The sequence below is a fragment of the Crinia signifera genome, chromosome 2, assembly GCF_055691185.1.
Source record: "Crinia signifera chromosome 2, ASM5569118v1, whole genome shotgun sequence".
Taxonomy (NCBI): Eukaryota; Metazoa; Chordata; class Amphibia; order Anura; family Myobatrachidae; genus Crinia; species Crinia signifera.
In genome coordinates, this window is record NC_139218.1 from 61,742,644 (window position 1) to 61,766,082 (window position 23,439).

At 43.7% G+C, this 23,439-nt stretch overlaps 1 protein-coding gene across 7 annotated transcripts in view; it reads left to right on the forward strand.

Annotated features, from left to right (window-relative positions):
- Nucleotides 1-23,439, forward strand: part of RAP1GAP2 (RAP1 GTPase activating protein 2) — a 701,910-nt gene that overhangs the window by 597,175 nt on the left and 81,296 nt on the right. For all 7 annotated transcript variants that reach the window (XM_083172239.1, XM_083172240.1, XM_083172238.1 and 4 more), the window contains 3 exons: nt 3,676-3,711; nt 10,242-10,286; nt 22,724-22,756. In XM_083172239.1, the coding sequence (XP_083028365.1) occupies nt 3,676-3,711; nt 10,242-10,286; nt 22,724-22,756 (114 nt within the window). The remainder of the gene's footprint in view (nt 1-3,675; nt 3,712-10,241; nt 10,287-22,723; nt 22,757-23,439) is intronic.

Consider the following 23,439-nt stretch of genomic DNA (forward strand, 5'->3'; position numbering starts at 1 on the left):
AAAAAATCGCACCCTATTACATTTCGCCCCTGGTGTCTGAATCAACGCAGTTATAGTGGTAGAAATAAAGCAGATGGCACTGAGGTAATATTATACTGTACATACCTCTCAACTGACCCAATTCCAGCGGGACAGTCCTTCTAACTGGAGACTGCCCTACTATCCCACCTGCAGGTCGCAGTATCCCGTGGGCAGGATGGGGGGGGGGGCAGGTTGGAGGAGCTGGTGATCAGCACTGCTCTGCACGCCCTCCACTTGAGGTAAGCCTCCACTCGAGGCTCCGACCCGTTTTCAGGGGAACGGCTGCACCTGAGTTACATAAAGTCACTGAGACCAAAAAAGTCAAAATATCGACATGAGTTTTTCATGTTATATTTGTCCCTAATGTAGACATATTCAACATGGGCACGTTTAAGTGTACCACATCGCCTCTCATGGCTCGCTGCGCTCGCCGTGCTTCGGCATGTCACCTCACTGCGCACAGCACACTATTATATTCTCCCACCACACCGTAGTGGATGGTAGGGTATGAAATACTGCCTGTCAGCGCAAGTCGGCTAGAAACATGTGAAAAACTCATGTCAACATTTTGATTGTCGACCTTCCCATTGTCTACCTAATGCTTGTGTCGAACTTCCCACCTGTCAACCTTAGTCATGTTGACCTATTTCAGGTGTTGATCGTCAGTGGCCATCCCAATGTATGTCAACCTTTATAGGGTTGAACTAGTGAGTAAGTAAGTGTTTGTAACATAATAGTGCATGCAGAAATGTTCAAGTTAGTGGGTGTGATACAGGAGTGTCACAGGCAAGTCAATGCAAACGGCGACATCCCTAGTTGCACAGCTAAAACTATGGTCAAATGGAAAAACTGCCCCCATACATCAGTAACATATTGCCGCAATATCCAGGTCAGCCGACGTCCAGGTCTGGAATTTGGGAACAAGAAGTATGTTTGAAAACATATTGGTTCCCTGATGCCAATGGGATGCGGTCGGGATTGGCAAATCAGGGATTTTGAAAGTGTAGAATTTTCTCAATGGCTGCCAAACAGCGGTTCCGCCCTTAACTTATCTATCAAGATCATAGTACTTTGCTCTTAAAAGACAGAACAACTTAGATTATAAAGTTACTGTACATAAAAGTAATGATAATTATGCAATGACACAGAAATGATCATTTTATTTTAAAAAATACCTTTTTATATACAGAATATTAGTAATGTGGTATAAAACAGAAAAAAATGTCTATTTCTTAATACAAAATCCATTTTATGTTATTTAATAACTATAAAATAAGTTATTTATTCAAGTTGCTGTTCGGGAAGGGGTAAAGTACCACACAAGACTGTAATATCAGGTAAACTATGGCCTTTCCATTTTCCACACAAGCTGCCACTTGATCCATGCCTTTCTCCATTTCTTTATGACAGAATTAATTATGCTCTGGGGATATCAAAAGCCTATTAAATCATTTAATATCCGCCCCCGATTGGTGCATTTGCAATAACCATTTCCTGCATTTAGATTTGATCATCCTGAATTATTACAACAGCTCAGTACTGTACTGTACTTATTATTTCCCATTGTTACATACTGTATTTTGCATTATGCTTGATTTTCAAGAAATATTAACATAAATGTAATGTTTAAAAATCTTTTATTTGCATTTATTTGATTGGATATGGTATTATCTACTGTATAATTCACATTCAGAACTTAAAAATATAAATAAGTCTATGTATTGCTTTGGCTGATACAGGACAAGGGATTAAGAATCTTGAGCTATGAAATCTATAATGCTGTCTGTATTTCTGTGTCCAGGAAAATATCTCTCACACTTTGATTTGTTATAAGTATATTAGCACCTAACATAATATCAGCTACACTGAGAGCACCATTATTAGAGGTGTAAGGTAGGGACGAAGTAAACAATATGCAAGGTACAGTAGGCCTGTGCCTGCAGTGGTGTCATACTTGCCTACTTTAAATTTTGTCTCTCCAGGAGAAGCCTAGGGATGGCCATTGACCAACAATGATTAGAAATCGATGGTTTATGGTCGATGTCAAATAGTTTTGACATGGATGTGGGAGAACCAGAGGGATTCCCACCATTGATGTCTAGCTTCAACTAATAGTTTTGCTCCCCCCCCCCCCCCCAATGGATTGGGACATGGAGCATAGCTCCGCCCACAACACCCATGAAGCCCCACAGGCCAATCAATCAAAGAAAATGGATGGCATCAATATGTAAAAACATTAATGGTCATCCATTGCATAGTTATTCACTATCGATGGCCAGTTGAACTTTTGCCATCGATGGCAAAGACAACGATGGCAATCCCTAGAGAAGCCAGGAGGAGAGGCAACATGTGAAGAGGGCGGGGATGATGGAGACATCATTAAGCTCCGCCCCCATGTAGTACAAATGCCGTGATTTGCGGGTACGTAGATAGGGGACGGGAATTAAAGGACACAAAATTACGCTAATCGCGTCATGTGATTTTAGTTTATGGGGAAGGGGGGGGTGCAGTGGTGGGAGGCAGTCAGACCTGCCTACCTTCCCGGGGGGTGGGGGGGGGGCTGGGAGGCGGAACCAATTTTCGGGAGCCTTTCGGCCATTCTGCAATGGTAGGCATTGGGCAAGTCTGAGTGGTGTCAACATGCCGTTCAAAATCATTTTCTTTCAAGTGCAAAGCAAAAATAGCGGACCTATATACTGTAGTAATAATAGTGGCACTGTTAACAATTCAATTTGTAAAGTATATCTTCTTTGTTAAGGAAAATGTCACTGTTAAGTGCAAAAAATGACAACAGGAACAGTGGTAGCGATAATTGCTGACCTGTGAGATACATTCCGAAGTCTTTTTGTGATATACTCATCCATTGCGCATAGTGTCAGTTTCTGAGCTCACCGTAGGCTTGATTTGCAATACGTTTCTGATATGCAGGGTGCAGTCTGTCAGTGATTCAGTGTGTGCCGATTGAGGCCAGGGCATGTAGTGGTTATTGTGAGGAAGTGCTGATTCCTGGAGATTTCCTGATATATTGTAGAATCTGTGGCAGCTGCCTTGCACGAGCTCTTTCTGAATTATGTCCTGTCCATGTCACTTTCCAGGTGCACAGGGGCTTGATCCCAGTTTTTAAGTAAAAAATCAAGCCCTGTGTCCCTTTCCAGGTGCAGCAGCACAGGGACTCGATTCCAGTTTGGAAGAAAAAAACAAAAAACACACAAAAAAATACAAGTAACTATGCACCTGGGTACAGCAATGTTGCACTGCAGGTGGGGCAGATGTTAACATGTGAAGAGAAAGTTAGATTTGGATGGGGTGTGTCTAAACTGAAATCTTAATTGTGATGTTTAACAATAAAGCTGTCTAACATTTGTGGGCTACACGCAGAAGTAGCCAGTATTTCACCTGCACAGAAAAATCTAAATGTGTTTGCATCACCCTTATACTGCATCATGGTTTGTTAAATGTTATTTTATTGTGAACACTGGAGTTTCTTCAACTTGTCGTCATTTACAGTATGTGCTGTTTTTCCGTACCATTAGCCAAATCATTATGGACACAAGATGCGCTAATTACAGTATATTACATTGATAAGCGTTAAGCATTTTATATATCCTACCATCCTAACTACTATATATTTGTTTTTTCTCTTTGTCTTGTCAGTCGGCAGAGTTCTTTGAGATGTTGGAAAAAATGCAGGTAAGAGATGCAATGCTTTATAACAATTGCGATAAAGCATTTTTTGTAAAATCTATTTTGAAAATAATGTGCCTCGTTTCACACAGGGCTGCGAAATTGTTATTTTCCCTGAATATTTGTCCTGTGTGTTCCCAGTCCTTCCTCAACCCTGCTGCCACACAGCAGAATGCATTAGCCATAAGGCTTAGCGTGCTGATAAAGTACTGGAGTTAGGGGCAGCAGCAATTCAATCATTAGTCAATATCCCCAAAGTAGTGGGGATCTACAGAATCTATGGCTTACTTCACATAAGACCCAGTGGGTCCTAATTGAATTGCTGCAAGTAGAGTATAGGGTTTTATACACATGGCAAGCCCTGCCACTAGTTGAACCTTCCCTATAGTTTCAGCTCAATTCATAGACTATGGGGGGTATTGAATCCGGCGTCACGACTGTTGGGCTAGCCCAACAGCCGTGACCCGGTCCTGTTCTCAGCCGGTTCTCCGCTCGACGTCAGCTCGGCAGGCAGGTTTCAATTGTTTTTTCTTCCTATTGTTGATATTAATAAGGATTGACTACCCTTATACCTTTAGAGAGACACCTCCTGCATTAGGCGCCCATTCATATTCTCTAGTAGAATACACTTTTTAGGGTTCAATGTCCCGCCGAGCGCCGAGCGCCGATAAGGGGGAGCGTGGCTGGAAGAAATCATCGGTCGAGTTGCGGCCGGGAGCTCAACAATTCTAGGCCGTAAAGTCGGGCCAGTTCTGCCGAGATACCTGTTCAGTGCTGTCGAGGAAGACAGCATTGAATAGGGCCCCACCGCTATTTCCCCTGATTTTTATAAACCTACTAGTGACTTGGGTGTCTTGCCCATGTGTTTTTACCACTAAAACAATTTAAAAAAAGAAGATTCGGCAAGATTTCTGAATTCAAAATTTGGTCAGCTATGTACAGTATTGATCATAAACTATGAACTGAACGGTAGCATTGAAATGACAGACCCAAATAAGTACAGTCAAGCAATGCAAACTGCTGTAAGCAACAACAATTGCACTGCGGATGGTGTCTACACTACGGGTGCCCTAAACGAAAAGTAGTGCATCCAACTCAACCTCCCCCTGGTATTTCATCCAAAAGATGGATTTGCTGCCTATGTAAGGGTGCTCGAGTCTTTCCAAACAATCTCTATGAAGGTGTGTTCACCCACCAAGCCAACTGCACCTGGGCTGATGACATTGCAGCTAAAATATCTAGCAACGACAAAAAAATTGGAGAGTGGATGGGAAATGATCTTATGTGAAAGTGTCCAGAGCCCATAAGTCAGAGTCTTAAATAACATAACATAACATTGTTAGCTACTGGCAAGAGCATAACAAGTGACCACCACTAAAGACTGTTCACAATCTCATGGTTTAAGCCACTGCTGGCCTTATGACAGCCTTTCGTTAATACAATAACATGTAACTGGGTCCTCTACTGATCATTGCTGATTACATTCTTTAAGGCTTTCTAATAGATGACAGATGAGCAGCACTAAAAATGACTAGTAGGGATACATATGGATGATCGGTGGTCAGAGTGCCGGTGGTCAGAATACACATGGAGGGAGTCCTGACAGGGGTCAGATTATTATACTTACATTCCCCCTGACCCCCTCTAAACCTTAAGCATCCCTTCCTGCAGCATAACCCCCCCCCCTCCCCCAGAGCCTGAAAGCCTGAACCTAACTTTCGCCCCTAGGGCCTAAACCTAACCCCTCTCCCCACCCCTTTATCCTACCCCCCTCTTCTAAGTTCCGAAACCTAACCTCCCTCCATGAAGCCTAATGCCTGGTACACACCAGGACGACTAGGGCCCGATCCCCTCAATCTAGATCCAATTCCGAACAATTGGATGTAGATTGTGTGGTGATTGGGCCCTTTTCTGTCCTGGTGTGGACCGATACCGATCCGATGCGCAGTCCCGCGGGTCGGTCGTTATTCAGATCCTACCTGCTGCAGGTAGGATCTGAATAACGACCATACTGCCGGGTGCGGGTCGCCATTGGATCGGACCCGCTCACGGTGCACATCGTGAGCGGGTCATGCCCCCCGCATCATCGTGAGCGGGTCTGAAGAAACACTGACGACCCGCTCACAATGTGCATCGTGAGCGGGTCGTCGTGGTGTGTACCCTACATAACCCTAACCTTCCCCTCCCTGCAGCCACCACTTGTGCCTAAATATATCCCCAGTTCTCTGACCACCTGCTTCTGATCTCCGCATACTCACCGGTCAGGATGCCGGCTGTCAGGATTCCAGCATTGGCATTCTGATCAGTGTAGAAGTTCTAGTTCCAGTCTTTTGATGGCAGTCGGGATGCCGGGACTGCAATACTGAACGCCGGCATTATGACCTTTGAGATGCTGACCTCATCATGCAGGGAGCAGTGGTACATATATAATGGGTGCCGGTGTGCAGTGCCCATGAGTCAAGGGGGTTCTACAGACCAAACACCTAGGACAGAAATAGCAGTGTCAGCCCTCATCCTAAACAGATCGCTAACAGAACTCGGCACCCCTGCAGTACGGACCTTCTGCATGCTTCATCGGAGTTGTGCGTAAACGTCAGGTCCTACTGTATATGCAGAAAGGGTTGTGCAATAAATGTACTTGCCATTCCATTTTTTTTTAAACTAAAAGGTTGCTTAATATGCAAATATACTTGTTTCACGCAGCATTAATTTTATTTTCCAAATCACCTTTTTCAGCCTCACACCGTGAATAATTGCTGAACGATAAAGAAAATTAGTGACGCCATTTAGATGTTTAATGAGCTGTCATATGTGCTAGGAGTATATTATTTGGTATACAAAGTGTTTGTCATTTATCTGTATAATCTTTGTTTCCATGATTATCCATGCAGGTATTGATAGAGGGTACAGCATGTTGCTCAGCATTCAGGTGCCATGCTGAGAAATCAGAGATATTAATTCGATTTTGACAAACATTTTAGACCAGGTGCAGTAAATTGTAATTATGTTTATTTCCATTGCTGAGAATGATAATATGATGAGCAAAGTTAGTTCTGAAATAGTTTTCACACCAACAGTTACTGTATGCTGATGCATAAAGTATCTCCCAATTTTTTTTATTTTTAGAATCAGGAGGGGCTGTGAACACCTATTTTAGTCACGATCAGGACCATAGAGAGCCACACTGGGCCAGGGCCACGGTACTGGCTTGGAGGAATGTCCGAGAAAGAAGACATGACCCCTAAAGCGTGCTCCACAGGGTTACACTATTGGGAGGGGGGGGGGGGTCAGTGGCAAACGCAGGCTTTTTAGAGGGGGGTTTCCAAATATATGCCAAAATCTCCCACTCTGCAGGACATTGGAGAAAGTATGCGAATCTGGGGGAGCGGTAACAGCCCCGGAAATTGGCCTTTTCATGCAATGGATACTGTATTAATATTTAACAGTACACTTAAATAAGATAAGTGGTCAGGAAAAGATTAAACATATAATAAATACACAAACATAATAGAAACAGTACTGCACTCTCTAAACTCCTAATCTCTCACTTCATGGTAAGGCTCCTGTATCTTCCTCCTGGTAGCTGCTCTCTGGTCCATTGCGATGTTTGAGGGCTCAGATCCACACATACAGTAAATGTGGTAGAAGAAGCTGGTACACTAGACATGTGCAACAGCTCTGCTCTGTCCCTTACACTACATGATGTGGTGGCAGCTCTATTGATCATATTATATAACCGCTATTGTTGTCACAATTTAAGGCACTTGTCAAAAGGAGGGGGTTTCCAGGCAACCAGAAACCTCCCCTGCATTTGCCTATGGGGGTGGACACAGGGAGGAGGAGACATCTTGCCTTTCTTGATTGGGGGAAGCGTGTTCCTCTCGTCGGCCCTCGGGCTGGTTCACAGTGATATTCTGGAGAATGGCACATGTGCTATAGAGTTCCCCGAATATCGCTATTGGCCGCCTAGCGACTCCTGATTGGCCGCTAGGCAGCCAATAGCGCTATTCGGGGAAGGAGCCGCAGGATGTAAACTCACATTCTCCGGCTTCTCCCCAGTCCGGGGAGACCAAAGTGAGTATGATTTCCTTCCCACAGGTACCCCATATGGATTTTTTTTCAGGACCGGTGGACGGAGGATACCTACTTACTGTACATGTCAAGGTAGGTACGTATCCGTATGTATGGGCTCAGTGTGTAATAAAGTTGTACTTTACTTGTGTGTGTGTTTTTATTTCACTTTTTATACTGGTGTGGAACTTCAAGTTTCAGCGGGCCCTTTAATGCCCCACATGCTGGGACTTGTGGTTCTCCAAGTCCCAGCATGCAGCACAGGCTTGCTTGGACTCATAGTTCCACAGCAATACACAATAGTTATTTCTATTTTTACACATTTATCAGCCCAATGCCCACCACCCAAGGGGCATCGGGGACAGCCCCGGGCTTCATTCTGGGCAGGTAAATTCTGGTTGGGGTGACCCCACTTACCCAGGCTTACCGGTCAGGGGGTAAATGCTTTGGCCAGGGGGGCTTGTATAAAAAGTTTCGGTACTTGTGAGTTATCCGGGCTGCCGATTTTTAAATCGCGCCCGAAATCGTGGGCATCGCGTCGGTCGTGGCCGTTATAAGGAGCCGCGACGCGATGCCCGCGATTTCCCATAGACAGTAATGTTAAAAGACACGATGGACACGATTTCCGACCCGATTTCCCATAGACAGTAATGTTAAAAGACGCGATGGACCCGATTTCCCATAGACAACAATGTTAAAATAAAATGACAATGTGAAATTGGCCAATATGGGCATTTCACATTGGATATGTTTTAAAAAAAAATGTTTCATGGCCCCCCACCACCGTTAACGCCACCCCACTATTGACGCCAACCCGAAGCGTGGCGAGCGGCGGCGGTACGTGTCCTCCGACCTTTTCATACCCCTACTATCCACTAGGGCGTGGAGTGAGAATAGAATAGTGTGGCGAGCGCAGCGAGCCACCGAGCCCGAAGCGTGGCGAGCGGACGCGGACACCTGTGAAGCCCGCAAGGGCACGCGGATACCTGTGAAGGTATCCGCGTCCCCTCGCGGGGCTCGCTGCGCTCGCCACGCTTCGGGCTCGGTGGCTCGCTGCGCTCGCCACACTATTCTATTCTCACTCCACGCCCTAGTGGATAGTAGGGGTATGAAAAGGTCGAAAGACGCGTACCGCCGCCCCTCGCGGGCTCGCTGCACTCGCCACGCTTCGGGTTGGCGTCAATAGCGGGGTGGCGTTAACGGTGGTGGGGGGCCATGAAACATTTTTTTTTAAAACATATCCAATGTGAAATGGCCATATTGGCCAATTTCACATTGTCATTTTATTTTAACATTGCTGTCTATGGGAAATCGGGTCCATCGCATCTTTTAACATTACTGTCTATGGGAAATCGGGTCCATCGTGTCTTTTAACATTACTGTCTATGGGAAATCACGAGCATCGCGTCGAGGCCCCTTATAACGGCCACGACCGACGCGATGCCCCCGATTTGGGCTAAATCGCGGGCATCGCGTCGGTCGGGTGTCCTTAAGTTAAGGACAAAATCGGCAGCCCGGATAACTCACAAGTACCAAAGTTTCCCCCCAGCTGTGGCATTACCCTGCTGGCTGGTTGAGCCTGGTGCTGGTTCTAGAAATACAGGGGGGACCCCTACTCGTTTTGTTCCCCATATTTTGGGAACCAGGACCAACCCTTGAGCCTGGTGCTGGGTTTAAAAAATACGGGGGACCACTAGTCTGTTTGCCCCGTGATTTTTTTTAAACCAGGACAGGTTCTTAGAGTTGTGTAGTTTCATGGCGCCGTGCGTCTGTGTCTGTGACTGTGTCTGTGTATGCTGGCGCCGTGAAAGTACACAACTACCTTGTTTTTTTTAAATTTTACACATTTGTGGGACAGAACCATGCACAGATCGCACTGGTCAAAATCAACTATCTGTTTGTGTGGTGATTTTTGGTAATGTTTTTCTAAAATCGCATCGCATTAAACTTGCGAATTGCGAATTTTTAATGAGAAAACATCTGGATGCGAATCGAAAAATCGCCAGTTCAGAATGTGCAAATTTGCATCAAAAAGTGTGACTACTAAGTTGGCAACTAAGTTGGTTTTTTTTGCGACAGAATCGCAAAAGTACAAAAATCGCACTCTATTATATCTCGCCCTATGTTTCTATTACTAATGAAAGATTCTCACTATTAGCTCACACTGAAGAGCATTAGCAGACAGATAAGAAGACTGATATTACACAGTGCTCTCTGTTTGCCGACAAATCACTGCCCTTGCAAAATTCCTTGACTGCAGTAAATATTCCGGGAGATGTGATTTATAATTCAGGATAGCAGGAGATAAGAACGTCAAATTGGACTATCCTGCAGGATCTGGGAGGGTAGACAATTCTGGTGTACAAACTGGATTTTCTGAAACAGCTAACAAACATAATAACTTATTGAGAATATTAATGTTTTGTAAACTGAACAGTGTCCTATTTTCTTCCATCATTGTTTAGGCTCCAAAATTGGAAGAACAGAAGTCTAGCACCCATAAAAATAAGGTATGTGGTCAACCAACATACTGTAAACTGCATTGTGGCACATTGGGCCTTATTTTGGTTCATTCTTTCTGACAAAATCCTTCTTAGATGGGCAAAACCATGTGCACTGCAGGTGGGGCAGATGTAACATGTGCAGAGAGAGTTAGATTTGGGTGGGGTTTTACTTCAAAGTGAGATCTATATTGCAGTGTAAAAATAAAGCAGTCAGTATTTTCCCTGCACAGAAACAAAATTACTCACCCAAATCTAATTCTCTCTGCACATGTTACATCTGCCCCCCTGCAGTGCACATGGTTTTGTCCATCTAAGAAGGATTTTGTCAGAAAGAATGAACCAAAATAAGGGCCATTGAGACATACTGAGACTTATTTAATTAGTTTTCGCCAAAATTTGACATACAGTACATGAGCTCCGTTTCATATTGTAGTAACGTCATTTGGGCCAGTAATGTGTAGTCCAATACTATAGGGGAGACCAGGCCATCCTGCTTCCTCTTCCAAACACCGGTGTACCGGTGACCTTACTGTAGAAAATGAAATTCGAACAGGAGCTGTAAGAAGATTCTAGCGATTCTTGCAGCATTCACCAGGCAATATTTATAATATAGATAACACTTTTTTTCGCAAATTTTTCTTTGTGTGCAGTCTGTATGTAGCCCAGGACTTACTCCTTGGCTGTAATAAGAACTTGCTGTTTGGATCCGGAGCCGCCATGACGGCGACTTCCCTTTCAAATGCCTGGGCACGCCTGCGTTTTCCCTGACACTCCCAGAAAACGGCCGGTTGCCACCCACAAACGCCTGTTCTTCTCAACCACCTTGCGTACAGCCAGCAATTAACGAATTAGCCACATTACGGCCTCACACATAAACATAGACGGCATTTGACGGCACATAAGAACCTCTTGCCCCTTTTAGTCTTTTTAAAAAAAAACATGTTACCTCAAACCATATTTGATCCTTATTTTGCTTGTTTGCCATTAGTTTGTGGATAAGTGTGAGCACTGCTTTCAGAAGAAGTGGAAAAAATAATTTTTTGAGGGGGGGGGGGGGGGGGGAAACCAACTTTATTTTTCAAATATAATTGCAGTTCAGACTGTTCTAAAACTGGGCCAGTTAAGATTTGGGCCTTCAGTGACAAGACAAGATGAGAGGGATGGAATGTTGAAGAGAATGCAACCAAACAGGCTACATAGCCAATATATGTATCCAGTTGTGTTATATAATCACCTGTAGTGGTTATTAGGTTCTAAAGGAGAAATTCATACCATTTACAGAACCATCAGTATCTGATATCAGGTGGAAAGTGGAAATTCAGGTTTGCATTTTGCTTTATTACTCAGGACACTTTCACTCTATTGGATTCCTGTGACAAAAGCTCTGAGAACACTGATCAGTCTGGGTCTTATTTAGGGGCCTGTTCATGAGGGTCTTATTTAGGGGCCTGTTCATAATATATTTATGGTTTTCTTTTTGTTACGGCCCATTCATTATTATAGTGCAGATGGGAAAAGGAACCAGTGTTGCAAGGAGGGATCTGAGTGGATCCTCAACACTGAAACCTCCTCTTGCCTGACATCAAATGGAATGGGATAAATTGGTCTACAGCAAGTTGGTCGACAATTATTAGGTCGACATGGAGATAGGCCGACATGGGTCAAGGTCGTCATGGGGATATGTCGACATGGTTCTAGGTCGACATGGGTCAAGGTCGACATGGCTTGATGTCGCCATGGCTTATGGTCGACACAAGCATTACGTCGACATGGTCTAGGTCGACAGTCAAAAGGTCGACATGGGTTTTTTGACCATTTTATTTTTAAATAGACACTGCGCTCGCCATGCTTTGTGCACGGTGCCTCGCTACTCTCGGCATACTATTTTGTTCTCCCTCCATGCCCAAGTGGATGGTAGGGCACGTAGAGTCAAAGAAACTGTTAAAAAACCCATGTCGACCTATTGACTGTCGACCTAGACCACGTCGACCTAATGTGTGTGTCGACCATAAGCCATGTCAACATCAAGCCATGTCGACCTAGAACCATGTCAACATATCCCCATGTCGACCTAATGGTGTCGACCTAATGATTGTCGACCAACGTGCTGTAGACCAAATGCCGGTATCCCCATCAGATCACAGATGAGCAGTAAGTCGGCACAGCACAGGTTAGTAACACTTATGTCGATAGCAGTGTTATGGATTGTGGGCACAGCTGCTTTAAGGAGAAGCTGCCCCCTCACCAGAGCACTGCTGAATTGCTGATGATGAATATGCCCCTAATAGTTCAATGTACATAGATTAATATACAAAAATACTCCAGCATACTTGTGTAAGTAACATTTGATGCAATTAGAAATGTGTACAGCTCAGAGGCAGTAGTATTTAAATGCAAAATACAGTAGTTACGCCAGATAGACTGGAGATGTGACTGTAGGAAACTATTAGTTTGCATTTCCTCAGTTTACACATTTTACGCTGCCGATCAATGCTGATTGGTCAGGACGGTCGACCCCTGTCCCAGCGACTGCAGACAATAGCAGCCGCTGGGGAAGTGCATCTGCGATGTGATTGGCGCCGTGCTAGTACACAAGTACCATTATTTTTAATGGTGGGGGGCCCCCACACATTTGTTGCCCAGGGCCCCCACCAGCCTTAATCCAGCCCTGACTTGTTGGGGTCGACACAATACATTGTATCAAAAGGATCGCATATGGTGTATCATATGCGATCCTACCTCCCGGGAAGCTGAAATATTCTTACCGTAGTAAAGGTGCTAGAGGGCCAAAACACAATGGTGTCCATCTGTTAGGAAAGGAAAGTGAGTACAATAATTCTTACCATGTACAAGAAGTGACACAGCGAGAGATACAATTCTACCTAGCTCTCAAAACAGGCTCCACATTAAGTTCATTGGATATTTATGGGAAATCCTAGATAATTACAGGCTAAAGCTACTCCTCGCCAGCACTGACAATACTGTTATGTTGTTCCATCATTTTGATAGGCTGGTAACTAGTTGTTTTCATAACAAATCAGGATTCCTCTAGGAGTATGCATCAGAGGTGGAACTACCATTGGTGCAGCAAATGGATTGCATCGGGGCCCCTGAGGACTAAAGGGCCCACTGCTGCCACCCACTGCTGTGTGGGATATTGTGAACTAGGATTGTGGTGGAGGGGGGGGGGGGGGGGGGGGGGCAAATTATATTTTTGCACCTGGGCCAACCACTCACAACTTCCGCCACTGGCATGCATGTAAGGATATTTATATGTCTCATCTATAGTTTGTGCAAATATAGCTATTAAAGCAATAAAGAATCCTGGACATCCAGGGATGAAATATCTACTTGAACAGAGGTTGAAAGACATGGGTAAAAACATAAAGGTACATACAGTAAAGGGGCAATTTGGCCAGGTAATTTTGACCAGATAGTCACCTGGAAGGTTAGCCAGCATCGCCCAGCATACACAGTGGGCGCTGTGCAGCGGCGCGATCGCCTGGCCAAATAGACAGTGCATTTGGCTGTACACACGGTCTAGCAGCTGGGGATGGCAGCCGTCTATCCCCGATGGCTTAACTACACATCTTGATTTTGACTAAGCCATATCGCTTAGTCAAAATGGCCCATCCTGAGCCCGTGTGTACACCCCTTAAGGCAAATAATCTCTGATGGGTCTTTGTCATACAGTCCCCCATATGCCCAGTGCAGCTGCCTATTGTGCCTAAGCTCAGTCCTGGCCATACCTGTATATACCATTGTTATATTTGTTCTTAGAATCTTTTGTTTGCAGTAACTATTCCATTGTCAGTTGGTGACCCTGCATATTGGAATATTTCCCATTGTGATCTTTCCAATTTACTATTTTCAAATACTGAGACATTTGCTAAGACCCAGTACGACCTTTGGCAAAAGAAATCATCCATCGAGACATATTAGCACTACTTATTCTAGGGGCATAAACATATTAAAATGTTTGCAAAACCAAAGTTTGGTATTGAGAGCTTGGTAGCACCATTTCAGAATGTCCACCCCCCTTGGCAATATGTCTGATCTTCTGAATTGGGAACGGTGAATGTTGTTTTTATAGTATCCTCAGGGTAGTAACAAAGCAGGCAGACAGTGATCCTTTCTCAGAGACATTAATGAGCAGAAGCAGCGTAAAGGCAATAAATCCTTATCTTCATTATATCCAGGATGCCAGGCAGTTACATTTCAGTTCATCACACTTCCCAAAGTGCACTAACAATAAAGACACCGCATCAGATCATTACAGAGATCTGGTCATGGCAAGTCTGCATTTCTATTTAAGGAATTCAAATGAATCTCTCAATATTCAAAATATCAGTGTTAATAGGAAGGAAACTATCCGAGCTGCACTTTACAGACTAATCATAAATACAGCGACTTCATACAGACTCCTCCGGGGGGAAAGTCACTGCTCTGCATTCGCCTTAATCTGTGCTGCTTTTATGCCTGTCAGCAGTATAATGATTATATATATATACATATATATATATATCATACCTGACGACTTTTAAAAACTCCTCCCTGGGAGAAGCCCGGAGAGGAGTGAATGGGGGGCGGGATGAGGTGAAGTTTTGGGGGCGGGGCAAGACTGACGCCACCTAGCCCGCGCCCCCATGATAAGCAGCCGCATTAATTTGCGCGTCTATGGAAGGGGAGGGGCTAAAATGGCGCAAAATTACGCGATTTGCGTCATTTTAGCCCTGCCCCCTTACGCGGACCCACGAAAATCGCCATTGGTCAAAATGCGGGAGACTTACCCATTTGCGGGACCCTCCCAGCCATTCCGGGAGGGTAGGCAAGTATGATATATATATATATATATATATATATATATATATATATATGTATATAACAATTGTATCCGGCACTCACTTATGCTGATGCGTGAAGCTGCCCTGGTGCTATCCTATGAGCAGGATACCTCATGCCCTGTTATGTGGGAAGCAGAGACGGGCGGCACTCAGGTGGTGGTGAAAAAAAACAAAAAGGGTTTATTTGTGCATACAGGCAACGTTTCAGGGCAAAAAAAAAAAGTATTTTGGCTTGAGAAAGGGGCGCAGCCCCGAAACGTTGCCTGTATGCACAAATAAACCCTTCTTGTTTTTTTTCACCACCACCTGAGTGCCGCCCGTCTCTGCTTCCCATATATATATATATATATATATATATATATATATATATATATGTGTGTGTGTGTATATACAGTATGTGAGTTTTTCATGTAGATATAGTCTAAGGTTAGAGCAGTCCCTCGTTGCGCTCGCCACGCTTCGGGCTCAGTGCCTCGCACACTATTTTATTCTCCTATCACACCATAGTGGAGGGTAGGGCATGAAATGCCACCAGTCGGCACATATCGGCTCTAAAAATTGTTGAAAAAAGCATGACGACATTTTGGCTGTCGACCTTCCCACTGTCAACCTAATACTTGTGTCGACCTTCCGACCTTAGCCATGTTGGCCTATTTCAGGTGTCCATCTAAGCCTTGTCGACTGTCAGTGGTCGACTCAATGCATGTCGATTCTTATAGGATTGACCTATTGACCGTATCCCCAAGAATAGGGGCGTGGCCAATCTTCATAGGGGGTGTGGCCAGCCACTACGGAGTTTTTTCTATTTGAGATTGCATGTCGTGAAAGAGAGAGAGAGTGAGCGTGTGAGAGAGAGTGAGCGTGTGAGAGAGAGTGAGTGAGTGTGTGAGAGAGAGAGATAGAGTGAGCGTGAGATAGAGATTTGTAATGCACTGTGCTGTTTAGTATGGCATTGATGTAGCAGAAACAGGATTTATAAAAACTGCATTCCTGGGGCTTCCACAGGCATGGGAGGAATACATAACACCAAAATATGCTGCAGTCCCTCTTTTTGCAAATGCAGTCCCTGTAAATTCTGTGGGGAGTGTGAAAATACCCCCATGTAACCCATAAAAACAAACATTTGTTATCACAGCAATGTGCAATGATAAGGAATGTTCATTTTTGGTGCTTTTTAATGATCATGTCAGGATTATGCCCCTAAATATCCACTTTGTTAGAAAGTGTACAGAATAGGTTGAAGCAGAAGTATCCTAGGAAACTCTCACTGCTACAGCTTCAATCATCTTTATAGTTCACTTATGTCTAACAAGCTTGTCTATAGTTCACATTTCAGTAACCCCTATCTGACCCCACATAAGTTACAAAGTCAAGTTACTTCTGTACATGATGAATATTGCAGGAACATAGGGAAATGCATGTTTGGGGTCAACATATGAAATGGCATTTTAGAAGCAATCTGACTCTGTAGAATACATTTTTCCTTACTTCTGTGTTATAGGGCGTACAGTACACACAAGGAGATTTGAGCAAGAGATGTGTTCTGAGCAATTTAGTGTGGGAGATTTCCCTCAGTCTAGATCTCTCATACACAATGAGAGATTTGCAAAGAGATTTGTGCTGAGTGATTCAGTATAGGAGATTTGTGTTAAGCAGAAAAGAAAAAGAAATAACAATAATTATGTAAATAATGGGTTGATTGTTCAGCTCGCTCCTTTAAAACATGGGCGATTTGCAGTAAGCGATCTGACAAGATTTATACTGCATGGTTGAATGATCTAGTCCGGCGATAGGAATGCAAGGGGCCACACATCGCCATTGCTATGGAGTGGCTTGTGCTTAATTTCTAAGCGATTTAACCAAATCACTTAGAAATTATAGTAAGCAGAAATCTCCCTGTGTGTAAGGCCCATTAGAGACACCACCTCTTTCCAATTCAAGTTGTTCCATATTGTATGATTATCTATCACATTTATTTGCTTCCAGTTTGTTCTCCTATATCGGTAGTTGAGTAGTACTGGCCATCTACGAAGGGAAGGTTAGGGTTACGCTGGGGGGTAGGATTAGGCATTAACAGGTTGGGTTAGGGTTACATAGTTACATAGTAGGTCAGGCTGAATAAAGACTTGCGTCCATCTAGTTCAACCTAATAGCTTATCCCTTGTTGTATAGTATGTTGTGAAATTTTTAAAGACAGATTATGATTACTATTTGTACTCATGGATGTTTTTAACCAATAAATGTTTATCCCACCTTAATTTGAACTTATTTATTGTCTCTGCCGACACCACTTCCCCAGGAAGAGAGTTCCAAAGTTTGACTGCTCTGACCGTAAAGACGTTTTTTCTTCTAAGGGAACAAAATCTTTTTTCTTCTAATCTGTACTCATGCCCTCGCGTCCTAGATTCCTTTCTAGTAGAAAAAAGGGTGTTTGACAGTGCCTTATATTGGCCCCTGATATATTTGTACATGTTGAGCATATCCCCCCTTAGCCCCTTAAAGGTTAGACTGCGGTGAGGGGGGAATCAGGTAGGGAGGGTTAGGGGGCAGGGGGAGAGGGTAAGTTTACTAACTGGGGCAGTCAGGGTGCTGGTCATTGCCAGCATCCAGATTACCGCTCTTGCATATGTATTTTGGTCATAGTACTAGCTATTTATCCTTGAGTATTGGTGACTGAGGACATTGCTGTAACTAGGGGGGAGCTAGGCGGTTAGATGACCAGGCGCTGGGTAAGGGGGAGAGGCATTAAAATTAATTTGTGAACTTACAGCCACCAAAGGCTTGCAACCCAACTCTAAGTCCCTAGCTCCTCCTTGTTGCAGACTCCTGTGCCACTGCTTAATGACGAGGTCCGTGTCCCTTCCCCATCCAGAGGGGGAAGAGGAGGCATAGATCCTGCACACAAAGGGAGAGACGGGAGCCACCGCGTGGTAGGGAGCACACAAGCCATACAGTGCTCTGTCACATATGCTGGCTGTCGCAATGAACCCAGTACCCACTAGTCTGTACTCAAGGCGGAAAGGCTAAAGACTAGCAAGGTGCATGCCATGGCACCTGCTACCACATCCATTTATATAAATCATAAATATCTTCATTTCCACAGAATGGAGACCATTTCAGTGACTATACAGTATGTAGTCACTGAAATGGCCCCCCATTCTGTGGAAATTAAGAAAAATTCTACTCAGAATATGCAATTTTTAAGACTACAGTGTAATCTTCTCCTCAGTACACATATATTTCAGTAGTTTTTTTTTTTGGGGGGGGGGGGGGGCACCAAATTACTGCCTTTACCGGGCATCAGATTCCTCAGGCCCTGCTGAGGAAAGATGCATGTGTGTGACGCTATGCTCATGGCACTCTACCAGACTGAGTTGCAGCCTTATTGAATTGACTATGGTGCATTGGATCCGATCTGATGTCAAACACTTCAGATTTGGGACGATTTAATCTGATAAATCGGCCCTTAAAATTGGGTGAAATCGCCCCAAATAAGACCTGTGTATGGGCCCCTTTAGAGAGACATCCCTTGGGGTGCTGGCTCCATAGACCAGGTACAGTTCTATGGAGCCTCAGATCTCATTCTGCCTTATTGCAAACTAGGCCAATACAGCCCAGCCCAGGTTGGTCCAGACCATACATCACCTTTTAAGCATACACTGGAGCAAAATCAACAGGTTTTCCTTGGTTGTTGAAATTGGTGCGGCATTATTCCTTCTTCTTCTCCAAACACTTATTCAAGTCTAGTCCATCAGTAGCCATAATCTGGGGCCAGAACTGTCTCCTTCTCTCTTTCTCTCTCTCTCTCCTATCTATCTATCTATCTATCTAAAGTATTCGATGTACTGGAGTGAATTAACTTTAAGGCCAGTTTTGGACCCAATCTCTACCCATTTCTTTCAAGAGACTCCCTGAAGATCTTGGAGAAGGACCAATAGGGGACAAAGGCTTGTTTAACATAAGCTTGGTGTTCTGCTTGAATTCACACCTTGCTTTGGCTTAGCAGCGGTCAATGCTCAAACTGGATGGTGACTTCCCAGGCAGAGAGTGGTGCTCTGACAGACAGACTGGGCATGTAAGAAGCGTTTAGTTAGAAGACTTTTAAAATGATTATTTCTGAATATATGGAACATTTAAAAACCCATAAACATGCCTTCTTCGGTTCGCTGACGAGAGGGTACACTAGATTTGACTTATTTCATATGCCGTATCCCCTCTTACGTTACTACCACCATAGCACAGATAAAAAACAACGGTACTTGTGTAGTTTCACGGCGCCAGCATGGCGCCGTGCGTCTGAGTCCCCTTGCGGGGCTCGCTTCGCTCGCCCACGCTGCGGGCTCGATGGCTCTCTACGCTCGCCACGCTATTTAAAATCAACTCCATGCCAACATGGATAGTGGAGGTATGAACTATCCATGTTGGCATGGAGTTAAGTTACTTTTTTGGACATATTTCGTGGTGAGCCCACACCCGGAAGTAGCACAGCGCCATGCTGGCGCCGTGAAACTATACGAGTACCAAAACAACAACACCCACATAATAATAAATAATATTTTCTTTCAGCATGTACTAATAAAATCGAGTTTATTGAGCTTTTTTTGTTTTCTTTCACCATCTGGCTCAATAAAACCTCAGGTTTGTTTTTACAATGTGCTGTGTGCGTTCATAGTAGTATACTGTATGCTTTATTATGCACAATGGAAATGGCTTTGTCCTACTATTCTCATCACTGCTGTAGGGTAAAGAGATGAAAAAGAGTCACATCTCTCCGAGTCTCAGCAGAGCCCGGGCTGGGTTACTTTCTAAGATGGATGAACACATTTTTGAGAGAGCTCACAAATGTGCTTTGTTTAACGTATTACCCATCATGCACTTACATTCTGTCTTATCTTCTGCTCCATATGCTGTTTACCATGCTTAGAGAAAGAAAATAATATTTTACTGCAGTGTTTTAAGGAACAGTCTAATGAAAAATTAATTGTATAAAATGTACATCATATTATATCCTTGTATTGGTAGTAATCTGTTTATGATTTAGATCTCATATCTATCTTTATAAATATTATATATATATATATGTATATATACAGTATATATATATATATATATATATATACATATATATATATGTATACTTGTGGTGGATGGCGGCATTCAACTGCTGAACGATTACAGCCCTGTGCCCTAAGTGAAGCCTGGTTTGGCAGCCTGGCCTGAATAGACAATCCTCTAGGGGACTGCGGCACTAGGGTCTTATGCAATAATGACAACCAAAGCCTGGTCTTTAGTTAATGTGTCTGCCCTTTATTGAGCTGTTTTGATAAAAGCCCAGTAAAGGGCTGAAACGTTAACTAGAGACCAGGCTTTGGTTGTCGTTATTACATTAGACCCTAGTGCCGCAGCCCCCCAGTAGATTGTATATATGTATTTATGTATATATATCAGGGGTGGGGAACCTCATGCCCTGGGGCCGTATGCGGCCCCTGTAGCCATTCTTAGTGGCCCGCCTACCTGCCCGGAAGCTTTGCCGGGAGTCAAGTACAGGTGAATTCTCGAGAGAAGTCGGTAGTCGGCTACGGCACCAATGAGAGTAGTAGACATAACATACAACCATCTCTGGCTACTTCCCACCAGACTATTATCTGTAATCAAATGTCAAACCATGTGACCGTTATTTAATCACTCTTGTCTGAAAATTAAAGTATACATTTTCCAGCATCTGATAAGAGCACTGACCAGTGGGCACTTTGTAAAAGGAGCCAAGCTCAAGCATCGCTCCATACAACGTTTCCCATAGATTCCACTTTTGTGCTGTTGTAGTTACCCTGCCAGGTGATATATGGGTGCCGGGTGACTGCCCGACAGTCGTGATTCCGACGGTCAGTACTGCGACATCACAATCCCGACTGTTTAGATGCCCGACAGTTGGGATCCAGACTGACAGGGGCTATTTTCCCTTGTGGGGGTCCATAGAGGGAGAATAGAACCTGTGGCGAGTGAGCCACTGAGCCCGCAGTGGAACCCCTGTTGAAGCACCAGCAGACGGGATTCTGATGTCGGGATACTGACTGCCGGGATCCCGATTGTCGGACCACCATACCACACCAGTGATATAGATATCATCAGTGTACTGTACACCTGAAACAAATGGCCCTAGTTGTGCAAGGAAAGTTATCTTAAAATTGATGGTTTTAAATGAACATCAACTAAAAAAAGTTTAATGGTGCAGAAATCATTCAGAATAGCAATAAAGAGCCTATTTAAGGCCAACACTGACTATATGCTCTTATCGCTGCTATTTGCATAAGAGGCTTTTAGGGACTTCTGGCTTTATTGCAAAGTCCAGGCTGCTAGAGAGAGATCTCAAGATTATCTTAAGGGTGTACACACGGGATGATTCTTCTAAGCGACTTTGACTACATCGTCAAAATCGTTTAGAGCATTTGCCTGAATCGCCCTGTGTGTACACAGCAGGCGATAACGATGCGTGGCCCTGCAGCGTTGCCAGCAAAATAGACACTGCAGGCAAGAATATTTTGACTAGACACTGCAATGTCTATTTGGCTGCACATGCGGAGGCGGCAGCCGGCTTATCTCGAGCAGCGAAATCGCGATTTTGACTAAGCTGCTGCTGGTGGCTGCCAATCATAGTGTCCCTTACCACATAACTGAACCTAAGGATGACCTATAAACACAATCCACTTATATATTCTTTTGACCTAGGGGTCCAGTGATTCAAAATTTTAGGTACAACTGTGGGTTTAGGAAAAGATCTGCTAATTCCTTATTATGCCTGCTTGCAGTGTCGGACTTGGGCATGAAGGGCCAGCCAATGGAATGCAGTGATAGGGGCCCTTGCTTATGGGTGTAGCTGATCTCCAGAGGGGGTGTGGCTAGCTGCATGTACATATAGTAAATATTGTTAGTCCATGTATGATAATGTACCATATTAATAATACCAATGTGAAGCAGAAAATGCATCATAGTCCTGTGCAGGATAGGGTAACATATGCAATATAGTTCAGGTTCACAGTCTGGAACCTGATCCCTAGAGGAGGAGGTGGGCTCCCAGCCCTTCCAAAGCAGTGGTGTTCCCCAGTGCCCCTGTGGGCTAGTCCAACCCTACCTACTTGTACATTAGCAGCAAAAAATTAGAAAAATAAAATGATTGATTATCTAAAAATATTTGGCTTTTACCAATATGGCTTATAAGAACTTAAAAAAAACCCCACCTGAATTTACTGTCATTTACATTCAGCAAGGAGCCTTTTGTTTCAATAATCCTTCACCAAATAATTATAGGCAATTTACAAGTAAAAATAAACAATTAGCATAAAAGTTACCTTATTAGCATTCAAATATGTATTGATTTAGGCATTAAGTATTTCGCTGTGTTTTTTTTAGAATCTGCTGTGACCGTTCTGTTCACATTCTTTTCTTTTTTTTTTTGGTTTAATGGAAATACAAGGGGGAAAAAAATCTTTTTTTTCTGCTATTTATTGCTGTGTTTTGCCAACAATAGCTCGTAAACTCTTAAACTATCACTGTGGAAATGTATTACATTACATTTGACTCAATATCTTTTTCTTCTTACAGGAGGATTACATACCATATCCCAGCATTGATGAGGTAAACCTTTAAGATTGAAATGATTAAAATCCTAATTATAGAGAAAATAGAACAAAATAAAAGCAATTTAATTTGGGGTATATCGCTGGTAATGGATGTGTACATTAGAGATATTGTCCAATTGTGTTGTGTTTTATGTACAGTAGGTATATGGGGCTGTGTCTGAGTCAGACACTTCTGTTAAAAAGGCCGCACCTCCTGATTTCAAACCAAGTGTGCATGCGCTTAGAAAACATGGTGTGACTAGTTTGGTAAAATAGACTTCTTTATGGAGATGGATGACATATTGACTTCTGCAGATGGCAACTAGGATATATATTGGACATACCTGGTTCCATTGGTTGAACATTAAGGCCTCACTGGCTTTCAAGGGTACGCTCACCCCTACCTCATCCTAGACCTCCATTAAGTTATATATCATTTGGGTATATACTCTGTATTTAGCTGTAATTAGTGGCATCAACTTGATATCTAACTGATTTTTGTTGGACGCTTATTCTGTGTTTGTGCAATTTTCTATAGGGAGCAGTGCAATAGCAGTACTATGCCTCTGTTCTATAGGGAGCAGTGCAATAGCAGTACTATGCCTCTGTTCTATAGGGAGCAGTGCAATAGCAGTACTATGCCTCTGTTCTATAGGGAGCAGTGCAATAGCAGTACTATGCCTCTGTTCTATAGGGAGC